The sequence below is a fragment of the Haemaphysalis longicornis genome, unplaced genomic scaffold (assembly GCF_048455015.1).
Source record: "Haemaphysalis longicornis isolate Haplotype H1 unplaced genomic scaffold, Haemaphysalis longicornis Haplotype H1 scaffold_2, whole genome shotgun sequence".
Classification (NCBI taxonomy): domain Eukaryota; kingdom Metazoa; phylum Arthropoda; class Arachnida; order Ixodida; family Ixodidae; genus Haemaphysalis; species Haemaphysalis longicornis.
The window spans coordinates 179,024,773-179,052,341 of NW_027526295.1; the positions used below are offsets into that span (position 1 = coordinate 179,024,773).

Below are 27,569 nucleotides of genomic sequence, written 5' to 3' on the forward strand. Positions count from 1 at the left end.
TCGTTCTCAATTTAAGTTGAACCCTCTTAGTGAGCCTCCAAGTTTCTGCCCCGTAGGTGAGTACCGGTAATATGCAGCTGTCATACACTTTCTTCTTCAGCGACAATGGTAGGCTGCTATTCATTATCTGGGAATGTCTGCCATATGCACCCCACCCCATTCTGATTCTTCTAATTATCTCTGCCTCATGGTTGGGATCTGGGGTCACAACTTGGCCTACGCTTTGTTGAATTTCACTGTGCATAGTAAATGCTGCGTACCAATCAGCTATTGTTAGCGCGAAATCTACGGGGCAGCGCTTTGGCTCATTTTGAAAAGTTAAAAAGCCCATTTTAACGCACCTCCCACAAGTTTGAAACCAAGAGTCGAACGGAACTTCCCTCCTGGTCGTGAAAACACACGGTAAGATTTAAAAATCTATACTCCGACCATGAGTGTTTATAAAAACAACAAAGACGCTTCGGATCTCATATGGGAGCCTTGTTCGCAGGTTTGTGAACAAGAGAGTGGTATGGGAGCCGAAACGTCTTTGTTGCTTTCACAAACTTTCATGGTCGGAGTCCGTTTTTAATTGTTTCCTCCTACGTGCTTGTGGACGAAGCCGCCATTGCTCGCTGCCAAGCTATATGCCGTATTTGCATGATTCTAACGCGCACTGTTTTTTGTGCTGAAGGTAACCTTCAAATCTGTGCGCGCATTACCATCAGGCGCAAAGCCGAAATCGGCTTCAAAGCGGCCAGCAGTATCTCCATGTACACGAACGCCTCCAGAAGTACAATTCAATTCAATGAAAACAAATCATTTTTTTTTAATTTTATAAGTAAACTTTTCTGCGCGTTACAATGAGGGCGCGTTAGAATTGTACGAATGCGGTTGTTTGGTCGTTCCCTCACCGGCCTGCGGACGTCGGGCATGGTGAGCCATAGCGGGAAGATGATGGGCGCCAGGACAACGTAGTTGAAGCGCTCCCGCCACGTATCCGGCCAGGCGACGCTCAGCGGCTCGTTCGTCTCCTCGATCACGTCCGGTGGAAGCTCCTTGGCCGCTTGCTGCATCGGCGATGACACACAAATGCAGTCGCGTCGAGTAAAATCCACAACCCTGCCAGTACACTGTAAAATGGTTTACACCCTTATGGGTGTAAATCACGTTCTATAACACCCTTACACCCTAGCAAAAAGAAAAAAAGAAAACACCCGATAAGAGTGTTTTTTTTTGTTTATAACATCCTTACGCCCAAGTAAAAGCGCAGAAAAACACCCTTTGAAAAGGGTGTTTTATCGTTAACTACTCCCTTTAGGAGGGTGTTTTTTGTTTTTTCGATAGCGTGTAAGGGTGTTAGTTATAGAAAAAAAAGGGTGTAAATTATTTCATAATGTACTAGTATTGCTTTGAAAATAGCGGCAAGTAGGATGCGTTAGCTGGGCCATATCCTCCATGGGCGTCGGATTTTTTTCAATTGGGCTGAATTCTGACGCGGTCACCCGTGATTTGCTTTGCGCGCAGCTAACAGGGTTACACCGCGTGAGAATTAAACTCCACCGGAAAAGTTCGGGTACCCGCGAAGAATATGGGCCCTGATCATCTCCGTGATGAATACGCCTCGATTGTAAACTTGGCGTCTCCCACATAAAGCCGCGAATGCCAATAAGCGTTACATAGGTAACTTAGCAACACGCATAGAGTGTGACAACTTAGACACCAATCACAAAAAATGCTACCGCAACACCAACGTCATTTTTTCCTGCCTTCCGAATTACTAACTTCGCTTTGGTGATGCAAAAAAAGATCGGTTTGTTACTTTAGTCTGAAGAGTGATGTGATCTATTGTTGAGTAGCCTTACCTAAATCCAGCCGCCTGTTTTCTCATTTGTTCCAAAAATAGGGTGTCATTTATGCGGGTAACTAATACCTGACACAACTTGCATGCAACATACAGTAGGCTGATTCGTCTGTAATTATGAAGCTCCTTGACATCACCCTTCTTGCGAATTTTTGCTGGTCGGTGGTATCTTTAATGTCCCGGTGCATTTAGAGAATAGTCTTGGTATCTTTTTTCGTGCGAGATCACCACCAACTTTTAGTAGATCCAAAGTTATTCTGTCTTCAACTTCTGCTTTGCCTTTGTTCAACGCTTTAGGCGTCTTTTCACCCTCGCATTTAGTTTCTGCTGGAACCTCGCGGACCAAGTTAGTCCGCTCAGTACTATTTCCTCGCCTAACGTTGGTTGAGTATAAATCTGCATAGTACCGTTTCCCTAATTTTATTACCTCATACGCGTTGTTCGTTGTGCTACCAGTTTCGTCTTTCAGTGCACACATTACATCTCTACCAAAAAGAAGGCTTCTCCTTCGTTTCCCTTAAGCTTTCGCCTTTGGTTCTTAGGTTCTTTCATCCTTGCCTGCTTGTAGGCACGCACGTCACTGTTTTCGATCCTGCTAGCCAATTTTTACAGCTCGCTAATTCGGTTTGTTCCTCCGTCCCTGACTCCTATGTCCGAATTTCTCGAAAGGCTGTTTTGTTTTACGTGCTGCGAAAGAAATTGCAGGCTACTGTGCTTCCTTTCTCTCCCGGTAAAACCGCAACTCTGTTTGGAAGCGCTGAGACTCTAGAGCACCGCTTCTGAATGATCGCGAAGTTGGTTTCCTTCTTTTTTTTACTATCTTAGTGCTCTCCGTTCTTAACATTAGTCTAATTCTGCTTCTCTCTGTGTTCTTAACCTTAGAATGATTCTGCTTCTCACCATCCTGCTGTCGCTGCTTTCGGCCTTGTTTAGCCCATCAACACCCCGTAGAAAGCCTGGATGGGCATTTAGATGAAGTCGATTTTATTTTTAGTTTCACCGTTGGGGCACCTCCATGTCCATTTTTAACACGAAAGTGTTTTATTCCCGGATACACAAAGATTTCCTTGACGTCATATCCATCACGGAAGTGACGCCAGTACAACGAAGCAAGCGGCCTGTAAAGGGCGCACCCGTGCACACAGGGTCTTCTTGCGGGGAAGCAATATTTAGTACTAAAGCGCACGTTATACTTGGGGTTGTTCGTTTTCAAGTTTTTAAGTTTAACACGAAAGTGTTTTATGCCGGGATACACCAAGATTTCACTGACGTCATATCCGTCACGGAAATGACGCCAGTACAACTTTGCCGAAGCGACCCGCCCGCAGGACGTCGCTCGCCAAGCACACCCACAAGACAGCCACCGACCCGCAAATCATGCTCAAACGTAGATTTCGCTGCCCATTTCACTTTCGTGTTTTACCGGTTCCTATGACAGAGGAATCAACCACAGTCCTTTGAATATTAGTTTGCAAAAGAATGCATCCACTACCTTCGTATCGTTTAAATTTTATTCGCAAATTGAACGAGTACATCTCCCGCCTATGCCGACCCCGAACTGCAAGGTTTTTCAGTAGAGGCATTCACTTGCCCTCTTCTCTACCATTTTTGCGCTAAAGTCTCAAAACACCATCCTGTGTGGAGTGTTTAGCCTATCCATTGCTGATTCGGCACCTTCTTAGAGACTGCGAGCAGCTTCATCATCGCAGCTTCATGTCGGTGCATAGGCTTGCTCTACGTTTATCTTGTACTTCCTCTTAACCTGAGCCCAACCGACACCACTTCCTCGCTAATGCTGTAGAATTTCTCCGCATTCTTTGTTATCTCATTGCGGATCAAGAATCGTACCCCAAGTTTTTTCTTTTCTCGACGCCCTCGGTAGCACGGGATATGCCCACTGTTCAGCACCTTAAGATGCCGAATTTGCTCTGACCTCGTGTAATCCTATAATATCGTATTTAACGTCTGAGAGCTCTTCCAGCAGCTCAGCTATAGGCTACCCTTGTTTGCAGAGTCCGTATGTTAAACGTCGCCAAGTTCAAGTTCGTGCGGGGGCCTGTCCGGGCCCAGTGATTCTTAGCACCATCTGCTTTATGGCCAACACGATCAGCGGTTTGGTCAAGTGCTCTACAGCTGCGGAGGACTGAGTGTCATGAGTTTAATTATCAATCTATAAAAGGGGATGCGGCCGAAGGACCTGGCCACCAAGGGGGACAGATAGTTTTTTGGTGAAGGGGTGCTGTTTGTGTCCTAAGGAGCCTTGCCAACATGGTTGCATCTGTATAGTTTTGTCTTAATGGTATTCGGGGATGCAATGTTTGTTTTATCAGACGAGGCAACCTGGACTTGTATATTCAGACCAGAAATTCGTGCATGAAAAAGTGTAGTGAATAAGCTCAGCCAACTCGGAGATCGTTGGAGAGCTAAAAAAAATGTTCTAAGGTCAAGACGTTCTGTAAGCCTCCGGCAAAGTCAAAATCTGATATAAAAGAGCTGAAAAGCTGTCCACAAAGCAACGTTCTGTTGTAAACATGGCAACTTGGTTCGCTATCAGCGCCGACATCTAAACCTACGGTCCCTAACGCAATTCCTCGGTGCCTCCTTTGGATTCGCAACGCTTGGGTAATGAGTCGCTCCACAACCCCCTCAAAAAAAAAAAAAAAAAAAGAAGAAGAAGAAGAAGAAGAAAGACTTCCTCAAGTTCGGAAACAAGTTCTGTGGTTCTTGAGTCCCATCGGCACGAAGTACTTGCCTTTTTTTGTTTGCCTGTCTTTTTGGCGACTCCATCCTATTTCACCCATCAGTGAGTGCCATTTATTGCGAAGTGGTCTAGAAACACAAGCAAGGCGACAATATTTCGCGAAAACTTCAATCTGAACCCATATACCACATCAGGTTTTTTATCTTTCCGTATTCGGTTACATTAAAAATCCGTGTTTTTGTTTGATGACATTTCAAAGGCAATTTTGGTGAACTTTGAGCCTCGCCTTGTTGAGCGTTCCGTCGTCCTGTTTTGGCCATAAGGATATATAATGGCGCCGAAATCGGTGCATACCAGCTCGCGCACTTCCGGCGTTTGGCAGGAAGTTCCCACGTGTCTACCGCATTGAAAAGCTGCGCAAGGGCACAGCCGGACGGGCTCACAACGCAGCGGAGGAAGATGAAGACTGACCGCAGCCTGCGCCGCCGTGGCGCTGTTGTAGCCGGAGTCCGGGAGCGCCGTGGTGATGGCGTCCCCTCCGGCGGGCGGTAGGCTGGCCGATTCGATGGACTCCTGGATGGGCGCGGGCCTCTGGTGCAGGATGGCCACGCCGTGACCGCTGGCCGCCATCTTCTCACTCAGGTTGGACGTGATGGATGAGTCGCTCTGCACGCGCACCCCGTCGTCCCCAACGGCGTTAGGCGGGCACGTTCGAAATCAACCCACATGTCAGGTTGCCTGCCTTAAATGGTCCATGAAGGCAAAATACAACTTTATTCCTTCTTAAAGAACTGGCCTTTGGTAACGCACTTCGCTCCCCCCCCCCCCCCCCCCAATACTTTCAAGTTTGCGATACAGTGACTGAATATGGACAGGAATGACGTAATAGTGGCCAGCACTGAAAAAATTTACACCATCTTCCCGCGAAAAACCATGGGGTAGATGCGACGCATCGGGGGTTGCCGTTGCGTTTCCGTTATGTTAGCGATGTCAGCGTGTGGATTGCTGTTGCTGTGTATCCTATTTACGCAGCATGTTCACCCCCGATGCGTCGCATCTACCCCATGGTTCCCCTCGCGGGAAGATGGTGTAAATTTTTAACCGAGCGCAAGTTGCGCGCTAACGCACAGCTGGCACGGCGACGGGAGCGAGCGCAGCCGAGCGCAAGCTGCGCGCTGACCGCGCTGACGCACAGATGGCGTTGCGGTGAGAGCGGCGGAACGCGCAGCTGCCGCGGCGAGGAGAATGGGGGAGGGATGCGGACTACGCCGCGACAACGACGCGGGACAAGGCGAGTTAAAGAGATGCGTTGCATCTAACATGTAGTCATCAGTGTGTTAACTTCATGCTAGCGCTTAAGCGATACGATCAAACGTCAGAATTACGTTCCGAGATAAGTACAAGCCAAGCACTTCCGGTACGATGCAGAGAGGTAATAAACGCGTTGATATGCCGCGCCCCGCCCCTAAACCAACCTAAAAGGTTGGTTTAGGGGCGGGGCAAGGCCTTTTACTTTCTTTACTTCTTTACTTTACTTACTTTACACTCTTTACTTAACAAAAGAATACGTGGAATTGAACGACGGAAACCATTTACAATAAAAAAAATCATGGGTTTTACGAAAAATGTTTAGCGTTGCCGGGGCTCGAACGCAGGCCTTTCGCACCAACACCCACGGTTCTGCACTTAGGCTACTCAAGCCTCTTTTAAATGAACAATTATGTGTATAATGTAGGCTACTCAAGCCGAACAGAGGATTTCTTTTTTAGCATTTGCTCAAAACAATGGGAGTATTCGAAGTGAACCAGTAGAGGGCGTTGAGTGCGTACAGGAAGTGGAGGGCTTGTACCCACAAGGAAGCGGAATCTCGCGATGAAACAGAACTAGGGGTTCCACTACAATATCCTAGTTATGTTTCCTGAAGGTGGTCAATCGCACAAACATGAGCCTGTGACGTCATAGATACGTCGTCGGAACGTGGCTGGAAGGGTCGCCACTGCTGCATCTATTTTATTTATTATCAGATTATTTGTTTGAAGCTTGAAATAGAACTGACACCATCGTTATCGGGACTAAGTAGTTTTGTCAGTGAATTTTGTCTCTATGCCCACTTCGAGGCTCTTTTACTCGATACGCTAAAGTGTCGTCACGTGATTAGGAGATCTGGGGCGTCCGGGCAGAACACCTTAATGTCGCAAGCGTTTTTCACGCTGCCATTCTCCATTATACTTTTGCCCGCTCACTCAACAATGGCATTGGATTGATAGTTATCTTCCGAATTTGTGAAAGACAACATGTGCTTCCCCCACCAAGGGAAGTTTCTGCATGTACCGGCCGGGCCACCATGGTCTTTGCACTGCTGTACGCATTTCCAGTGATAGGGTACAGACGGGACGATAAAGAGGGGACAGCAATTGATTATTTATTCACACAAAAAGCAACACAAGGAAAAGTATTAACCTAGGAAAAACTCTGGAAGAGATAAGCAAAATAGGAAGAGAAAGACAAACCTTACTGATTGTATATGAATGTCCGTATGCATGCATTTATGCGTTTCAGGTAGTCTATTTTCTACCCCTACAGCGATAACGCAGCAGTGATGGCACATTGTCCCCTTCACCGAGAGTACAGTACGCTTCAAATATTTTCCGACTACTCTGATTCGCAAACACATTCAATGCACGTGTTACCGTGAACGCTGCAGTGCACTTGCACCGGCGACAATAATAAGCCAAATGTCCTGCACCTACTAAAGCTGGCACTGCCTCGTGGTGCTCCCGCAAACGATCATTAATGGAGAGGCCAGATGATTGACGGAGCGACCGGCACTTTCCGCAGGACAGATGTATTAAGTGCACAACGGCTGCCACGCAGCAACGAACTCAGGGGTGTGCCTTTTGGCACAAGGCGCCTCGTGCTGGCGGCCATTTAGAATGGGGGAACATTCGGGAAAGCTCGTCTGGAGCTAGAATAACCCAACCTTGGGTCCAATGCCGAGTCCTATGCCAAGTTGCAATGGGAGAGTGGACTTCCCAGCTTTAACCCGAACAGGCAGCCATGGGTGTCCAAAAGGGCGAAGACGGCGGTCAGAGCCAACGGATTCCTGAACTAAGAACCCCGCCAACCTACGAGATTTTGGGTTAGATAAGGCTTTTTCCTGATCCCCCTGTCTGTAGTAGAGAAGACCACGGGTATGCCACATTTGTTCGCCACCTTCCTCAGGTGGTGGGAAAACATGTGGAAGTATGACACGGCGACAGGCCTCTTTCTACCTGATCATGCAGGCCTGAGTTGTCGTCCTCCTAACTTAACCACGCTGATGGGTCTTTCAGCTGCTGAAGCCACAGTTTCTCTTGTAAACCCCTCTTTTTCGGCCGTTACACCTGTTCATCTATGCTCGCGGAGACGAAGTGGCCGCAGTACTTGTGAAAAGCAGCGCGCGGACAATTCACAGTAATTCCTTACGTAACTAGTTTTAAATGCGACTACAAATTTTAAAACCAAAGTTCAAAGCCTCTTTTTGGCACACACAACAGCCACTCTGCGTTTATGCATAGCGCGCAAGCTGAACAGGATGCACAGAGGACGATAGTTTGGAGCGGAGGCTAGCTTACATATATCCGTCTTCCCGAACGAAGCTACCTCCAGGACATACCCGGCCGAACTTCAAAGTGCAGCGCAGTGTACAGACAAGGACACTCAACTATGGGCCATCCAGCTGGCCCGGGGTGCGCTCGAAAAGCACAAGCGTCACGACTCGCCCCAAATGGGCCGAACTTTGGCATTGCAGAGAAGGGCATATAACCCCGGGTCGACGCTTGGCAAACGCCACGACGCTTTAAACCGTTGGTTTGCCGGCATTTAATAAAGTTATTCCTATCCTATCCATAGCCGGGTTCCGGCTATGACATTATCTCCTCGTGCTTGCGTTATGTGTCACCTCTGTCGCCTTTATAACACGTGTGCAGATGAAGTCTCTACCAGTAAGCGTAACGCTCAGATACCCTCGCTCCAGGGCTGAGCGGCGGCGCACGCGCGTGATTGGTCTCACCTGCAGGTTGGAGACGGAGTCTACGCGCACGAGCGCGTCGCTGTTGCTGAGGCTGGTGAGGCGCGTCTCGGCGGAGCCGCTGCTCCCGTCCTGGGTTCCCCCCCGAGGGCAGCCCCCGAGCGGGGCCGGGGGGGGACCGCCGTTGGCCACGCCCGCCGGCGACTGCTGCGCCGTCGCGCCGCCGCCGCCGCCTTCGCCGGGCTTCGTCGCGTCCAGCAACACGCGCAGGGACGCGATAGTGTGCAGCTGGGACGCCTTCTCGTCCAGCTTGGCTGCAAAGAACGGACGTGGCAGTTGGCACGCGCTCACTCTCTACCCCACCTCCCTCCTCCTACAGTCGGAATGAACCAGCGAATAAATCGTTTCACTTCACGAAGGTGCACGAGGCGCTGGCTTGACCTTGGCTGAGCTTAAAGGTCAGATTGACGCTGCGAGGAACAAGCTGTTTTCTCGGTTTGTACCTTTGAGTCATAGAATTTCGCCCTGAAGTGGAGTGCGGGCGGTGCGGCAGCATGCGAAGCAAACCGTTTTAGTAGTGTGCTCTCGACCTGGGAGATCTGGTCTCTCGAGGCAGCGTCCTGTCGGGGAACGGCCTCGAGGACGGATGGGGCATCAGAGACTCATTCACACTGCAGGCGATGGAGAATGCGACGCGTTTGCGGCCGCCGTATCGGAAAAGCGACCGGTCGCGCAAATATACTGTGAATGCCCAAATTTAAATAGTAGAGTTAAGCTACAAAAATAACTTAAGTTCAACATTCAGTCTTAGGCGTGGATAGCCCATGGAAAGAGTAAGCCGAATTCTTAGGAGCGGTGCGTACATGGATTCGTTCCTTGAAGGAGGCCATATAAGACAAGAATGCGAAGACATCCCTCCGAAGGTTACTCAATGGATGCGAAGAATTTATCGTCACAGCAGCGCAACGTGCGAGAGTGATGCCTTATTTTTTCGGTTTGCTTGCAGCAAGGGTAGAGGCTATCTATGACTCTGCAGCAGTTTATTTACTCGAACCTGGTGGGCACCCGTGTTCGGTGTGAGCGTCATGAGATAGCGTCAGCTTTAACCACCCCGTGATTGACCGTACGCCTTGACGAAGCACCATTTGGCGACTACCTGTCATTTCCGAGCATTTATGTCTTCAGAAACAGTTACATCTGCCGAGGTGTCCCGGTTCTGTCGTTTAATTCGTTAAATCGAAGTCGGCTTCAAAAGGGCGACTCAAAGAGGTGTGCGTGTGTTTGTAGAGATATATGATTGGCGTGTAAAAGACTTCTTATGGCGGTGGTGGGAAGCGAAGTCCTTTTAAACGCCAAGCATTATATCAACACACACAACATACAACACACATACAACATCAACAAACATACGTACACACAGGCGAAAGGCAAAAACGCCCGTGTGTACGAGATTTCGGCGCACTTTAAAGATCCCCAGGGGGGCAAAATTAATTCGGGGCCCTCCACTACGGCGTGCCTCATCACCTGCGTTGCGGAGGCGCGTTAAACCGTACAATCAATCAATCAATCAATCAATCAATCAATCAATCAATCAATCAATCAATCAATCAATCAATCAATCAATCAATCAATCAATCAATCAATCAATCAATCAATCAATCAATCAATCAATCAATCAATCAATCAATCAACATACACACACGCGCGCACGGCATTAAATGAATGCCGACTGACCATTCGACATTGTTAAAATTTTTTTTATTACTCTTCCTTTGTCTACCTTTAGTCACTGCAACCTACAGACTTTAGTTTGGAACGGGATCATTCAAGACGTCTGCTTCATAACACTCGGATTCTTCAACACTGAGTACTGTTTCCAGGAGCCTCGTAAACCTAGTTTAAAAACAGAACCTTTCGCGTACCGCACGTTTTAACACGGAATACTAACTTATCAAGATAACTTTGTATAGATCTAGGGGGTGTTTGCCTAATTAGTTTATGAAAATTATCCGACCATAGAGTTACATCTGATGGGTTCGATCTCTCAGGAACCGGACAGAACTATTCTTTAAACGGGATGTTGAGCCGCAAGATTTTACTTTCAATGCCAACTGCGCGACAGAACTTCGTGACAGAACACCCAATACAAAAAATTGCACTATTTTATGATTGAAGTAACGTATTGCCGTCATGAATAATATAGTGAAAAAATCTTGTTTTGTTCCGTTTATGTGCTCGTGTACGCTTTTTGTTGGTCGCATGATACTGCCGTGCTTGTTAGGCGGTGCAAGGTGCCGCCTCAAAGCGTCAATGCAGCATGTACTGTTCTGTGCGTGTGCATTGCACTTCATGCGCGTGACATTTATTTGTGTGTAATTTCGAGCTGCTGCTCGCAACTTCACCGCGAAACCTTTTTATGGCCTTGGTAATTTACTTTTCTGCGTGAATAATTGTTGTGCATTCACCCTGTAACGGCCCACTCCTGGACTAACAATATTAAAGGAACCCAGCAACACTTTTTTCAACTTCTTTAAATCTTAAAGGCTTGCAGAACTCAGCCAACCGACACATCCAGTACCTCAGGGGACCGCAAAATGCCTCAGCCAGAAGTTACGACTGTATGCCCATCAGATAACTTAAAAACTTGATCAAGATATTTTTATCTGTTTCCCGGTTTCGGTACTCTGCAACCGCTCGAATTACGTCATTACAGCAATGTAGCGGCTATTGGTCGGCGTTACTTCAGTTGCAGCAGTGAACGCATTTGATACCTACTTCACAAAGAAAGCCACAGCAGCGAAGCAGAAATGGAAGGCGTATCTGGTACGACGAAAAAATGACGCCGTTCCACTCCGTGCTGGCGATTACTAAAGCTTGCGCAGTGCTCCCAGACGCGAAGAAAAGAGCGGAAGTGTTGATCGGAAGTGTTGCAGGGTCCCTTTAATGAATTAAATGAAATGAATGTCAAGAGAAGCTGGACATGAACAGAATTACACCGACCCGCATGATGGCACTCTGATGTGCTCGGAGTGGGCTGCAGCAATTCGTCTTCACTCATTCTGCAGGTGTCATTGACCAATTGACCAATGGGCTTCGGAACCGTTCGCCATTTCAAAAAAGCCCCCAGTAGGTAAGGCCCGCCAGGAGGAGACGAAGCCCGCGAAACAGGCGCGGTGCATCGCAAGATCTCGTAAACGCTGGCCAATAAAAAAAAGGTAGACAAGCATACATAGGTGCCGTAATAAGCTTATGGAATAAGAATTTGTGAATGTCACAAAATGTCTGTCTTACTGGCTTTATGAGAGCCATTACCGGTTTACAGGAAGCTTTTTCTTTTAGGGAGGGCTCCTTTGAAATAACACCAACGCAGCCAGGTAGTTTCAGGAAGACGAAATTCCTATAAATTTACGAGACCGTGTGCTAATTACTTTTGGCGGCACCTGTACGCGAAGGAGAACAGCAGCAACGGTAAAGGGACCCTGCAACACTTTTTCCAACTTTTTTTTGAAATCGTAAATGCTTGCATAGCGTAGTCACCCAACACACCCAGTACTTAAATTAGGGGGTCGCAAAGTACCTCAGCCAAAAATTACTGTTCTGTGCCCACAAGATAACGTGTAAACTCGCTCAAAAGATTTTTCTCTCTTCCCCGGTCTTGACGTTCTTCGACGGCTCGAATTACGTCACTAAGGCCATGTAGCGGCTGTTGGCCGGTTTTCCTTCCGTTGCAGCAATGAACGCTTTTCGATAGCAGCTTAAAAAAAAAAAGCCACCAAACAAAGCAGGAGTAAAAGGCGTATCTGGTGCGACGAGCAAATCACGCAGTGCCGCTCCGTGCTGGCGATAGCTATAGCTCTCGCAGTGGTACCAGACGCGAAAGAAAGAGTGAAAGCGCTTATCGAAAGTGTTGCAGGGTCCCTTTAACAATACACTTTTAGTGGATGCGCACTGACCATTGGCTTCCCCTTCGTGCTCGTGCAAGGGGTCGATGGAGTGGATGAGGAGTTGCAGCAGTCCGTGCCGGAACTTGCTGCCGGAGTGGAGGATCGGGGCGCTCATTCTCCTCCTCGCCATCTGCGGGGGACGAAGAAACAGTCAGTCGTTGCACGCATCCTCCTCCGTTAACGACGTTACACTCGCCAGCGCTGCCAAGCGCAACGCACCCTTTTCCCAGACACGAATCCGTTTTGCCGCATTGCGTTAGGCGCGCTGAAGCGTACACGTTCCCCTGGTAGTTGTTCTTTCGACTGATTGTGTTACCTTGCATCGCGTTACCTCTTCGGTGATTGGTAGCTGCAGTTGGTTAGAAGAGGAAGAAGCTTGTTTCGTTTGAGATCACCGAATGTAGTTAAGCCGTTCGGTCGCACTAACTAAAAGCAGCTGCAGCCGTAATAAAAGGCGGAGTGCATAAAAGGCGCAAAGCAGTTTCTTCAGTTAATGTCTTACGCTCATGCCATTGTTATTTTTCCTCAGTACTCACAGATACCGCGTGACATTTGGTAACATGTATTACCTAACATGTACGCAAAGGCGGCTGTTTGAGATGATTAAGATTATTCTTTATATATTTCTAGAAACATTGAGTCTTTTCCTCGCTGACATATAAAAAATAAGTAGGTGGTACACCAATTTAGAGCTCATACCTGTAGCACATTCTAAATTTGTACAAATCAGTCTGTAGCATGGGTGGCTACTACTCCACCATGTACGATTTTTCTTTACTAGTACAGTGAACTGCCGTTCAGACGAAGGCATTATGACGGTTTGTTCGTCTTATCAGAAGTTTGTATTATCAGAAGCTCTCTCCCTTCAAAAAAATAATGAGCCACACCTAGGTGCATGCAAATATCTTGCTTCGAGACGGTGAATGAAGTAGATCTCCAATCAAGGAAAAAGACAAAAAAATTGATTTATTTGAGTTCGGAACCTGATAGAAGCTATCTCTAAGGGCTCCTGCCTGGTTTTATCCAGTCTAAGCGGCGACGGAGACCGTACACCCGCTTCTTCAAGCGACAACGGAGAAGAGACAGAGAGGGAACTCCTCGCTTTCTCGGCGGTGGCGCGGTGGGACTCACGATGCGAACCGACGCGAAGTCACATGCCCCCGCTGAGAAACGACATTGGTTACGAGAGCTGCTACGTTCGCGAACAGAAAGTCTCCGTCGTCACTTTTCCCACGTTCTTTATCCTTCTAGTTTTGCGTCTCTCTCCTCCAGAGAAGAGCGGCTACACAACTACCGCTTGCTCTTTTTTTTTTCTTTGCTTTGGATCTGGGTCCACGGGTTGAAGGGTGGGGGAAGTGGTAGCTTTATCCGCGTGTCTTATTTTCTGGCTCCCTCCCTTCCGCCGTGGCGCGAATTCGCTTCGCGCCACGATTTTCATTTACTCTTTTTTCCCTCTGGTCACATGAATGCCTCTCCGCACCACACCAAGACTGCCATGTTCGCTACGCAGAATCACCAGCAGTGGTGGTCTACCCGAAAGTTGCTCGTTTTAGCCGAAGAGAAGGTGCAAGGGTGTTCGTTTTTAGCGCATTTTTTTTTTTTGCATTGGGTTCATGGAAAACCAAACAAACGGCCCCACGTTGTTTGGCTTAAACGAGATATCGTCTTGAACGAGTTCGTCTTAACGGGAGTTCACTGTTGTTGCAAATTTATTCTCTTCTATATTTCTTACTCTGGTGTTATGATTTACATGTGCTACGATGTTCTGAACTTACTGGGCCCTGTAGTTTTCTTACTGGTAGCGCACTCATTTGCACATATTGCGAAAGATGAACACGAGAAAAGACGACGACAGCAACAAGAACGAAGCATGATGGAATAGATTTCAGCACGGAACTACTAAGTGCATAGACAGAAAGCATGATGTGCAGATGTGCATGTTCGGGATTTACATTGACAGAAACTGTAGTGTCTAATAGTGCGGAGGAAACAACAACGTTAACTCTGCTTGAAGCCACTTAAAGCAACATTTTTCATCTTTCGTATACACGTTGGAATCTGTGGCGCGCCGTAATAAGTAAATGTTTACGAACCATGGGAGTATCAAGTTCAGGATATTTCTCTTCACCATTTCTGATAAACACCACTTTTGGCCTCGTGAATGGTTATTTAGACACTTAATTATGCTAAACAGATGCAGATCAGTTACTTTGGCGTCCAAGAGTAGGATAAAGTCCCCAAATCAAAGACATCGGTGGTCGGAAACTTTTGCTCTTGACTTCTCTGTTCAGTGGCGTTTGCAACAGCCCGCGCCAGTGCCAGCACGTCCTGAAGAATAAACCCTCGAGGGCCGTGCATGCTCATATCCACTTGCGAGTCAAGTAAGTTAAAAAAAAAATTCCGCATTCATTGTTATTTCACTTCGACCATGGTCTTAGAGCAAAAGAAGGCGCCAGTTATTACACACATCCACAGCAGATTTTTAAGTACTAAATATGACCGCAAAAAAGTGCCCCTTAGATCTCGCGTAGTCTTTAATTATGATTAGTGTTTCCCCTCACACGTTTTGTCATTCAATGTTTAAACAAGAATTTGTTTTTTAAAGCGAAGCTTCAGTGTCCTCACTGATGCCGGTGTACGCCAATACGCCCTGCAGGAAAGCCTACTTTCTCTGATGATGACAATGAATGCGGAGGGTGCGGAGTACGAGGACTCGAAATGACACCCAAGTTGCGCCCCGAGTGACATCCGATTTGCGCCCCGACCGTCATTCGATTTGAGCCGTGAGTTGCACCTTGATTATTCCCTAAACGAAACTGCAACTCACGGCTCAAATCGAATTTTGCTTGATTTTCGCTCGATGGTGGTGTGCGCACGGATGGACGCGGACAGACATAGGGAGGTCCTAAGGTACTCCGAACCGTTACAGGCGAGGGAGTAAGCCGTTTGACTCTCGGGTACTAATTCCCGGTCGTAGCCCAATGGGTAAGACGACTGACACTAACTGGTCTGTCTGGTCTACCAGACACAGGCTCGAATCATGCCGGTGCCTGTGTGCTTTTTTTGCGAGCGATTATAAATGCTATGCGCACGGACGCGGACGGACATTGTGCGGTCCTAAGGTACTGCGCACCTAAAACGCTCCCCGTGGACGGAATCCAACCTGCGTCCATCGCGTTATGAAGCGGGCGTCTATTCGATTGCTGCATTTCGACATGGTCGAAGTGGACGCCAAGCAGCAGGTACCGATTGGCGCCGTACAGCCCAAACCTAACGTTAGGACTATGGAGTGCACATCCGAAAGTGGCTGTGGGTATTTTAGAAAAGCGGTGCGCACCTCCAGAGTGGCACACACTCGCAGTGTGGGATCGGCCAGCTAAAAAGTCCACCACGAGAAAGCTTCGCGTTCAACCACAGTCGTCACTGGGCGAAGGGGTGCATGATTTTTTTTAACACGAAAGTGTTTTATTCCGGGATTCACGAAGATTTCACTTACGTCACATCCGTCGCGGAAGTGACACCAGTACAACGAAGCCTAATGATGATGATTGATGATGATTGCTATTGGTTTCCCCTTTGCAGCGGGGCGATGACATGTCATCTTGCCAAAAAGGACTAATATACGTATGTTTTATACTCTTGGTTTAATACTAGCGCTACTTAGGGCAGGCACAAAAAGCTTATTAGGCACAAAATACTTTTTTTCTGTTACAGGTGGTAGCTGTCCCAGGCAATATTCTCCTCTCTGGTTTTTTGTCTACCAGCATTCTAACCTTCTTTTCGTCGCCTCGACAGCCTTGAAGTTAACTTCCTCTGTGCTACCCTTAAATTCTAGGGCTTCTGGAAGCCAAACATTTCCCTCTTGTAGATTTGGATGGCTACCCTCAAATTCTAACACTGTGGGTCGCATAGTTTCTGTTTCCTTTCCGCAGACCACGCATACCGCATCATTTTGTGAATACTTCCCCACAACGCTCTTAGTTCGCAAGCAACCTGCTCTAGCCTCAAAAAGCAAAGCGGTCTGTAAAGGGTGCATCCCTGCATACAGGGTCTTCTTACGGGGAAGAAACCTTTAGTACTAAAGAGTACATTATACTTAGAGTTGTTCGTTTTCGGGTTTTATATCTTAACACGAACGTGTTTTATGACGGGATACATCAAAATTTCCCTGATGTCATATCCGTCGCGGTAATCACGCCAGTATACCTTTGCCGAAGCGACCCGCCAGCAGGACGTCGCTCCCCAAGCACACCCACAAGACAGCCGCCGATCGCAAATCATGCTCAGCTGCAGATTTTACTGAACATTTCACTTTCGTGTTTTACTGATTCCTATGACAGCGGAATGAACCACAGTACATTCGCGGAGCCGTATGCTGTCATTTTTTGTTAGTTTACGGTTCAATAAAATAATTCATTTCTCGTTTGTTAGCTGTCTGAATAGTTCCACTGCACTTTTAAAGCCAACAAAAGGAATAAAAAAACAAGATTCTGCTTGTAGTGAAGATACAGGCTGGGTAATGACGAATGACGTCATTAAAAATACAAGTACAGATGAAAGCTCCCGCCTTTGACATTTCGGTTATCGCTGTGAGTGGGAAAGCGAGTCGATACCACATGGGATCTCGCGCCGACCAGCGACCCGAGAAGTGTCTCAACCCGTGTTTCAGTACGGGACATGTGTCACTCGCGGCAATATGCGCGCGTCATCTAGCAGTTCTTGTGTCCACCAAAATCTATAGTCTGGGTTCGTTCACTCCGGCGAGTAGCGACCCGCACGGGTGGGCGTTCGTTCTCCTTTTATTATCTGCCTTCAGTAGTCTGGTGGACGTTGTTTCGAGAGTGCTTCGCGAGAGCGGTTGGTCATTGTCTTCCACCCAATACGCAGAAGTGCCGCGGAGAGAAAAATGCTAAATCGAGCGGCCTTGCAAAACTCTTCGTCCTCTGGTTCCACCCTTTCTATCATAGTACCGTCCCTGCACAATAAAGAAGCTGAAAAAAACGGCATGTTTGAGCTCAGTTCTGAAAAAGTAAATATATATATATATATATATATATATATATATATATATATATATATATATATATATATATATATATATATATATATATAGCATAAGGGTTGGCAGTCAAGAAAACCTCGGAAAGCAAAGGGGGGAATGCGGTAGGTCATAGAAACAGATGGAGTTTTTCGAGTCAGAAAGAAAGTGGTGAAAAAAATTACACCATCTTCCCGTGGGGAACCCTGATGAGGATGCGAAGCATCGTGGCGGTTCCGTGTGGTTCCATTGTGTTACCGTTATGTTGAGTGATCTGGTTTTTACTAGCGCCAGAGGGAATTCCGCGTCCGGGTCCACACCGGTGGCAAAGGCACCCAAGTGCTGTTGTGTTACGCTGAGTAGGCGGTGGTTCTCGAGGCGCCGAAACTCGTCCATCATGTTCTTGTCGATGTTGTCTCTGTGGTAAAATCGGTAGTCTCCGTCAGCTTTGGTGAGGTAAAGGTTGTTGACATTGGTGCACCGGCTGAGAGCAATGTACACGCCCTCCTCTTCGCAGCTTTGTCTTCTCGTTCTTCTTCTTCTTCGGCGGTTCCCCTACGGGAAGATGACGATGGTGGTTGAACGCGAACCTATCTCGTGATGGATTCTTTGGTTGGCCAATCCCTAGGGGCATCCTGACACAATCAGCATCAGAGGCGCTGCGGACGGGGCTGGTTGAGCTGCAAGGCGCGTGGCGCTTCCCGCCACAGCTTTCCACGGGAAATTCAGCATCCCCCTCTAAAGTTTTCAGTTCGTCGTTTCCGTTGACGTTCAGCTTCGCGTGCCTTCGTTGTATCAGTAGCTGCTTGACGTAGTTTGAATGAGTCAAGGACATAAGGCGCGTTCGTAGCACTTGCTCCTGTCCCTGATTTGTAGCGTAGTGGGAAGAGCACCGCGTACCTCCCGTTGCGGCCAGAGAAGTCGTGGGATCGAAACCGGGCGCCGCTAACTATTTCTTTTTTTTTTTATAGTGTAGTATCGCGGAGCTGTGGGTGTAAGGAGGATAGTTGCGCATGCGCAGTGAGCGTGTGGACGGCGCCGCCATCAACGACGCAGGACAAGGCGAGCCTAAGAAATGCTCCGCATTTAAAAATGCTTGCCGGGTGAGATCCGAACCCACGACCTCCAGAATACCGGTCTGTTCTGACAGTCTTGGTGCCAAAGGTAGCCTAAAAGGGTTCAACGCTGATCGACCACTCTCGACATGTCGTAGACACTCGAGTCACGGCGCGGGGGTTAAAAAGAAGGTCCCCTTCACCCCGAGTAGTCCGAGTGGCGCTGGCTACCACCCCCAAGTTCAGGAAACAAAAAATACCTTGACATAAATACCCTAGAAAGTGGTGGGGAAACAGCCCCGCCGGTAGCGTAGTGGTTATCGCACCAGACGGGTATTCTGGAGGTCGTGGGTTCGGATCCCACCCGGCGGGCATTTTTTCACCACTTTCTTTCTGACTCCAAAAATTCTTCATCTGTGTCTTTGACCTACCGCATTCCCCCCTTTGCTTTCCGAGGTTTTCTTGACTGCTAACCCTTATTCTGTCTTAATTCACCGAGCCCCTCGTTTCCCATTTCTGATTAAATGTATATATATATATATATATATATATATATATATATATATATATATATATATATATATATATATATATATATATATATAGAGAGAGAGAGAGAGAGAGAGAGAGCGAATCAGAATTGGAAATGAGCGGCTCGTTGAATAAACACAGAAACAAATTCAGCAGTACGCGAAAGATGGAAAAGTTTAGGAATTCATCCGTTTGTTGTGCTGAAGTGCGTTTAATTTTTGAAATTAAAGAAAGAAATTGTATACAGGCATGCTCCTTCAATGGGGCCCAAATCAAGGAACTTCAGAATACCGGTCTGATACCATACCAACTATAGGTTACCGGGGAGGCTGTGCTGCCCTCCACTTCCTGGGGTGTTTATGTTAAGGTAATTGTTTCTCAGCTTGGGGGTCGTAGCCGGTGCCGCTCCGACAACTCGGGGGAACGGGAGCTTCTTTTTAACCCCTGTGCCATGACTAAACCGTCTACGGTATGTCTGGAGCGGTCAACCAGCGTTGAAACCTCTTAAGCTACCTATGAAACCAAGACCGCCAGAACCAGGGCCCTCGCTATGCGTGCAGCGAATCAGAATTGGAATTGAGGGGCTCGTTGAATGAACGCAGAAATAAATGCCAGCAGTCAATAACGCCAAAGGTTGCGAAGGGTAAGAATTCCTCCGTTGAGAGTGAGAAAGAGAGAGGCGCTGTCAAAAAGAAGATACTCGAATTCGGTAGTTGGAGAATTTGCCACTGTTGTTGAAAATTTGGGGCCTTTCAGCGCAGGGCAAACAGGACGAAACGAATCGCAGATCGCCGCTCAAATTCGTAGGAAAGAACACCTCGTCTCATGTGTACATGGCTATAATAGGCATCATATGACCAACGCGCTCGGATATTATGTTTGTCCGTTTATTGACATTCAAAGAAACGTTTCAAACCAATTTCAGTTGGAATTGTTTCGGCTACCGTTGTTTAGAAGACCGCATTGGAAAAATGTTCGCAATATCTCGGAGCCTCACAAAATAAGCAAATAACCCGGAGCAATCACCATTGCATGTTTGGTTTGGTGTGTTTCTCGTCTTTTTGATGTGCTGTCTCCCTAGTTCTGTTGATGCAACAAAATAACCCAAACGGGGCCACAAAATTTCTTGCCATGTTTAAATGGTACTTTTCGGAGTACAGCAAATTATTTTAGCGTGCTATGGGTTAGCATACCGTTATTTCAAGCTGAGATACCTTAAGCAGAAAATAAATTTAACCAACACTTTCGTCCCCATACGTCACACGCATTATACCAACAAAAATGGTACGCAAATAAGAACACATGAATTTGAACCTCCGAAGACTCATATTTCTGTTTTCGTGTTACACTCGTCCGTGGTAGCACCAAAAATTGCAGAAAACCACCTTTAAAGGCTACACAGAGAGAGAGAGAGAGAGAGAGAGAGAGAGAGAGAGAGAGAGAGAGAGAGAGAGAGAGAGAGAGAGAGAGAGAGAGAGAGAGAGAGAGAGAGAGAGAGAAACATGCACCCCTCCGTCTAACCACGACGATGCTTGAACGCGAAGCTTTCTTGTGATGGATTCTTTTGTTGGCCAGCCCAACGCTGTGATTATGTGCTACTCTGGGGGAACGCCCCATTTTTCTAGATTACCCACAGCAACTCTCGGGTGTGCACTGCATGCGTAGGCCTATCGTTGGGTTTGGGTTGTACGGCGCGAATCGGTACCTGCTGCCTGGCGTTCACTTCGACCATGTCGAAGCGGTTCACTTTTGGGATATTATGCAGCGAACTTTACACAAAGACTCCCCACTTAACCCGCATGGTACGCGGTATTTACCCACAGAAAATAACGAAGGAGTCCCCTACGATATAATAATGCTCCTCGACCTTCACAGCATATGGCGGACGCGCATGGCGTGGCTCCATGGCGACGTGGATGCCCGACCGGCCCGGCAGTTTCTGCGGAAGAGTGTCACGCAGTTCGTTGAGGGGCTGAGAGTCCAGCAGCCAGTACCAGATTGGTTGGATTTTTTCTAGAGCCGTTAATTACTCTAAAGTGATGATTAAATGACAAAGCCTAGCCGGAGGCAGGGCTGGTATGTTTATGTCGGTGTGTGTTGTACCACATGCAGCGTGTGGTTATTTTTGTGTTGTACGTGTGCGTTGAAGACTGGTAATAAAGACAAAAAAAAAAGTAGAAATGGAGCAATCGAATGGACGCTGGCTTCAATACCCGGGGGACCCAGGTTCGATTCTGGCCAGCGAAAGCGTTTTTTTTTTACTTCACTAACGATCATTCATGGTCATCGTCAGAGAAAATTGGCTTTTCTGCAGGGCGTATTGGCGTACACCGGCATCAGTGAGGATACTAAAGCTTCGCTTTAAAACGTGACCTGCTTAGTTATATAGTTATATTACAGTCAGCTTTTCACGGAACGAAGAAAAAAGCTCCGACAACAGACGCGCCTGATTTACGTCGCAGATGCGTAATCCCTGAGAGGCGATTGGTTAGCGTGCATTTGCGGCAGAAATTTCCATTTTTTTGGTTGCTTCAGCAATACAAACAGTCGATGACGACGTTGGCGTACTTGCAAAGCGGCGTGGACTCTAGGTGTTTGAGCCAAGCGTGGATGTTGCTTCGCCGGAGAACGGCACACCGGTTATATGCGCAGCGCGCCCGAGGGAGAGGAAACCGCGGAAGAGAGAGTACTGCACATGCGCCGGCCCCAGTGCGTCTGCCGCGGCTATGACGCAACGTGCCGCGTATATGACGCAACACAATCCAACACGATCCACTTTAATCCAATCCAATCCAATCCAAGCCAAGCCAAGCCAATCCAATCGAATCCAATCCAATACAATGCCCCTCGCGAGAGAGTGTTCGCGATCGGAGAGGAGAGGGGGTGAGCGGCGGAGAGCGCAGCTGGCGCGGCGAGGAGAATGGGGGAGGGGTGGACAACGCCGACGACAACGACGACGACGACGCCGGAGGGACAAGGCGAGTGAATCAGATGCTCTGCATCCAGTATCATTAGGGCAAAGACCGCATGGCATCATCACGTAGACACAAGGAGAAGTGAGTGCGAAGAGCGAGGGAGAGGAGGAAGGAAGTGGAGCGCGATTTGTGCAGAAGCGAGTGACGTAGTAGAGCGACAGCCAACGGGCCGCGAGCGGGTGCAGGTGACGTCGAGCCGATGCGGTGATAGCCTCAGTTGCTTGGGGACATTTGGCGCGCCGCGTCGCTGCTTGTAAGCGTCGGTACATAGTGTAAAATGGTGTGTGAACCGACTGCAGGGCCGAGTAGCCGGCAATAGAGGATAGAATGGCAAAGACGGCGACGAAATATTGAGGCTGCTGAACAACAGAAAGAGCCACAGGCAGCCAATGCAGGCGCTAACTGGGCAAAGGTGTTCACGGAGACTGGGGAAGAACGCCGAGTGAATTTGGCACCGAGCGCGATTGCGACTCGTAAAAGGCGTGTGAGAAACGGAGAGACGCTGAGTTGCAAACTTCTGAAGTGCAGGCAAAGTGTGCACGTCGGGCCGATGCTCAAGTTCGCGAGGCAGAGGAATGAGATTCTATAACGCATTCATAACGATACACCAATAGCTTTCTTATTAATTTTTATGAGTTCACACTGAGGCAGTTCCACGATTCAGCTTCACCTCGTGCATTCAAGTGACAAATCTATACCGTAAACAAAGCAAATTTGGCGAATGACAGCAACATGCTCGCCATTTGACTAAGAAATGTGATCTGCGCAGTGCCACTGTGCCATCCAGAACGTCATACTTGCACCACGCGGTGAAACAGCAGCGCAGTCCCAACTTTTGAGTCGAGTCGTTACGTTCGATATCGTCATGCGCCAGAATTTTATCGTTGGCTGCATGGATCGATCCATTGAGTATATTGTGGTGAAACTGAGCCACAGGATTGCCTTAGAGTGTACTTTGCGGATATATCTTATCGTGGAGTTCCGCTCTCCACGCTACTTATTTTTTTTTTGCGCGTGTCAGTGCCCTATAGTATCTTGTAAGTCTACCAAGACCTACAGTTCACACATAAAACTACTGCACGATTGTTCTCTGTTTAGGTTAGATCACAGGTTTAGCTTTCTTCTGAGTGAGGAAAGTGACGGACAGTGAACGTAGCAGTCCCCATAAAAACTGGCGAAGGGCATGCCATTTCTCGCATGGATAACCTCACGTCGTGACATCGCATTTGTAAAGACCGTATAAAAGCCATCGATAAAAAAACCCAAGCAGATGCCTGATTTACTGTCGATCAAAGAGCTTAGGCATGTTATTGTAAAAACGACGGAACCCAGCCTCGGTAGACGCGAGTGTGTTGCCCCGCTCTCTTCAAGGCTGGGTATTGTCGTTTCTTTTAAATACGAGAGTCTTTCTTTAGCAACTCAAGCTCGAAAATGTTGGTCTGCCTGTCTGTCTGTTTGAACGAAAAGTTTATATGGCCAAACCGTTCCGAACCACAAATCTGGCACCGTACTTCATACTTGACAAAATTGCCAAACAAAAAGACATTACGCATATTTTAGGCACAAGATCGACGCACAAGTGGTACTCGCAGTGTTCTTTTAATTGAAAGTAAATGTTGGCTTGATATTTATGAAAGAAATTAAATACTAAGTGCCGAAAACAATATTTTCACCCCAAAATACAAGAACAGCTCGCAGACCTCGTGGCGGTGTTTCAAGTTCAACAGTAACGAAAGGTTCCAGTAGATGGCTGGAGCCATGGAAAGCGGGAAAATTTGAATTTAGCAAACATCCTCCGTGTTTATCGCGGGAGGAGAGAAGAGGGAGAGGAAAAGCGTGAAAGGTAGGTGGGGGAGAGGAGAGAGGCATTTAGGCGGCAGAGGTGGCAGAAGGTTATCGTCTTTCGACGGCATTTGCAGCGAAGTGAGCATATGCCCGGCCATTTTAGATGCAAAGCATCTCTTGCTCTCGGCTCCGTCGTCCGTCGTCCATCCACCCGCCGGCCCAGGAAGACACCGGCAACTCTGTCGCTCCAGCATCTCATGGTCGGGGCTATGTCCCCCCCTTGTTGTGGCGCCGTCCACACCCCCACTGCGCATGCTCGGTTCATCTCGGTCCGGCCCAGTAAGACACCGGTAACACTGTCGCTCCAGGAGCCATTAAAGGGTAAGACACCACCGGGCGTTCAGCAAGCCGAGCATGCGCAGTGGGAGTGTGGACGGCGCAACAACGACAAGGGAGGGACATAGCCCCGTCGCATCTAATAAAATTACACAATCTTCCCGTAGGGGAACCCTGAGTAGTATGCGAAACAGCCATGGGCTCAACGCAATTTCCCATTTCGTAGTTCCGGTAAGTGAAAAGTGTGGTAGTTACCATGGAAACCAAACTGTAAATATAACGGTAGCTACGTACCTCAACCTAACGGAAACGACGAACTGAAAACTAATGGGCACTTGAATCGACCCCATGGCTGCTTTGCATACTACTCAGGGTTCCCCTACGGGAAGATGGTGTAATTTTTTTTTCTTTCAAATGTGTACCAACACATTGGTGGCTACACACAACTCTTCTACTTTGGTTCATTGTACTTCATTGAAACAAAAAAAAAAAGGGTTGTGAAACAGGAATCGGCGTTTTGCGTTGTCGTGCAGGTAATAAGCATCTTATTAACAGGAATTGTTTTTTTATTTTGCATGTATTCGCATTTGACCGAAAATAATTGGTCACCCCCTAGAAGAACTTGTATACTCTACTGATTAGCACTAAATTCCTGGAAAATACTGACGATATCATTTAGGCAAACTATCTCAAACTTTGAGTTTGAAGAGGCCGATCTACCTCGGAAGAAAATAAAGAAACTTTGCACTCTGAGACCATGGGACGTGACGTATATGGGGGGGGGGGGGGGGGGGGGGGACTATTTGAAGTTGGTCTTATACATGTGCTACGGGGTCGTTGAAAAGGCCTGCAAAAGGCCGTTGAAACGATTGTCTACCGATTGCCCCATTGTAAATATACAGGGAGCAATTGTGGGTGAGAGTCCCATTGTCAATTGAAAGTTACAGGGTAGCACGGGCATTAGACTCTCCGATTACGCCTTTTGCACATACACTTTTATGCCCTACCTACATCACCTGTAACATAGTATGGTTGCAGCCCTTGCAGCTGGGAGTCAACCCTGGGACACCATGTTTAGTTTTAAATACGCTGAAGGAGCTTTTGACATCACGGGGAGTAAAATTTTGGTGATCCTTCAAAGTCAAATCGCATGCTCGGATCACGGTGGTGCGTTTCCCACGCATCTCTAGAAATATCTTCTCCCATTTAGGGCAGAAGGTACTCCAGCCCTACCTTGAAAGGTTGTGTGAGCTTTGAGAATCCAATAGGTTTGCGTAGCAACAAAACCAAAACCAGCTGTCCGGAGTTTCCACGCAGCCAGCGAAGGACCTGTTAGCCTAGAGTCGGCTCGATGCGACCTCGCGTCGTCATTTCGATCACGTCTTGGGCAGCGAGCCAGTCGACGGCAGGGTTAATCGATTGTTAATCGATCGCAGCGATTATTTCTGCTTTTCCCGCTTGGCCCGATTTTTCGCATCGCAGCCGCCGCGTTTTACCGGGATTCAGCTCCAGGTCACGCTTAGTTAACACACTGCGAACTGTGCAAAGCGCCTCTCATCATTACTGTACAGGGCGTGCCGCCAAAACGTGAGCGAACTCTCGAGAACTACACCGAAAACGGGGAGCGGAAGAAGTCACGTGCTGGGCGGAAGCGGAAGCACGTAATCACCGTCGCACAAACAGAGCAAAACGTTATCGACATACTTTACCGCCTTCCTCGACTGGGTGGTATACAACGGAGAAGCTTTTTTCATGGAGGAGGTAAAAGCCCTGCGCTAATGACGTGTCAAGATCTTGTATCAGAAAAGCGAGTGAGAGGCTTCACTATTGGACTACAGATGGGGTTACAGGGAGTGAACTGCAGAAAGAGTTGAACTGAGATTGGTGGGATGCGGCGTGCATAGATTAAGAAGTCTGTACCAACTAGCCTAACTTTCGGCGTTGCTTCAGTACATGCACTGTTAGGGTGTGTCTGGCATCTATTATCACCTCATCGAGGCTACCGGATGAAGCGGGCGCCGAAGTTAAGGGATATAAACTGGCAGCACTATACAGAGCCTCTTGTATTCCAGTTACTCTCGCGGCGTGATGCTGATGGAAGATGGGGATAAGGATGAGAGCTCTCTTGAACGCACGAGTTCGCGCGCGGAACGTTAGTTCGTTGTAGTTTGGAGCGTCACGATTTCCTTGCGTTTTGTCTAAAATCATTTTCGCTCAGCACTGAATCAGTCGTCTCCTCCACGGCAAGAGTACTGTTTTCGCCACTCGATCATGACGCCCTGATGGCTGTAAAAATAAGAAAATAAAGTTAGGTTTGTGTCCCGAGTTCAAAATACAGCAGGCATCTTCACCTCTTTGTTCCACTTGTGGCACACGAGAAGACATTCATCACGTCATATCATCATCATCACCATCACCAGCCTATCTACGCCCACTGCAGGGCAAAGGCCTCTCCCATAGATCTCCAATTACCTCGGTCCTGTGCCAACTGTGACCAATTTATACCCGCAAACTTCTTGATCTCATCTGCCCATCTAACTTTCTGCCGCCACCTGCAACGTTTGCCTTCACTATATGCATGCGTTCACATGCGTGTGTTCAAAGCACATCGGGCAGACAGAACCTTATATGGTGGGTCTGTTACACTCACGTGCCGTGAGGTTCACCTGTCGCACAGAACACACTACAGTAATATTTTTGTTTCGCCGCTGGGAACGCGCGAAGGTAGCGTGATTGTAAGCCACTCGGCTTCTATTCACCGCGAGATCGACATGTAGGTGGCGACAGCGTCGCGCTGCTAGTGTGGATGCTCCGCTGAGCGGCCCGTAAGAATGCACACTGTGGGCGCGCTTCGTGCCTTTTTCCCGCCGTATGTGCGCACGAAAGGCGCAGACAAGAGTGGTATGCTGTAGTTCGGTTCCTCAACATTCAATATATAGCATGGAAGCGGCAATACGATTTTAATAGTAAGCCAAAATAGCGGCGACCTATCGGGAATCTCAGAACGGCTGCAATAATGACAATGAACTTGTACGCCGTGGCTCGTAGAAAGCTCGATCTTTGCAGACTATGGCTTTGAGCCTTCATTAAAATCATAAATAGAAACAGATCAGGAAACCTCTTTCTCTGGAATTCAGTTTACAACAGCAGTTTCAATCGCCTTTGCTGGTAGCATGACGCATTCTTGCGTTTGTGGGATGCCCTGAAATGGTAACACCATCTTAACAGCCCTGAAATTTTTTCTAAGAGCTTACGCTATTTTTTGTGCGTTAGGAAGGCAACATAACATTACTGAATTTTAACCAGCGCAGAGATATAAATGCAAACGTTCTAACAGGTCTTCTGCGCGCCG

General features: G+C 47.8%; 1 protein-coding gene across 5 annotated transcripts in view; it reads right to left on the minus strand.

Moving 5' to 3' along the window:
- The window catches only part of LOC144169567 (sodium/potassium/calcium exchanger Nckx30C-like), a 357,968-nt gene that overhangs the window by 22,978 nt on the left and 307,421 nt on the right, over window positions 1-27,569 (minus strand). For all 5 annotated transcript variants that reach the window (XM_077698801.1, XM_077698799.1, XM_077698803.1 and 2 more), the window contains 4 exons: window positions 12,507-12,627; window positions 8,596-8,867; window positions 5,016-5,210; window positions 894-1,049 (listed from right to left, as the gene is read on the minus strand). In XM_077698801.1, the coding sequence (XP_077554927.1) occupies window positions 894-1,049; window positions 5,016-5,210; window positions 8,596-8,867; window positions 12,507-12,627 (744 nt within the window). The remainder of the gene's footprint in view (window positions 1-893; window positions 1,050-5,015; window positions 5,211-8,595; window positions 8,868-12,506; window positions 12,628-27,569) is intronic.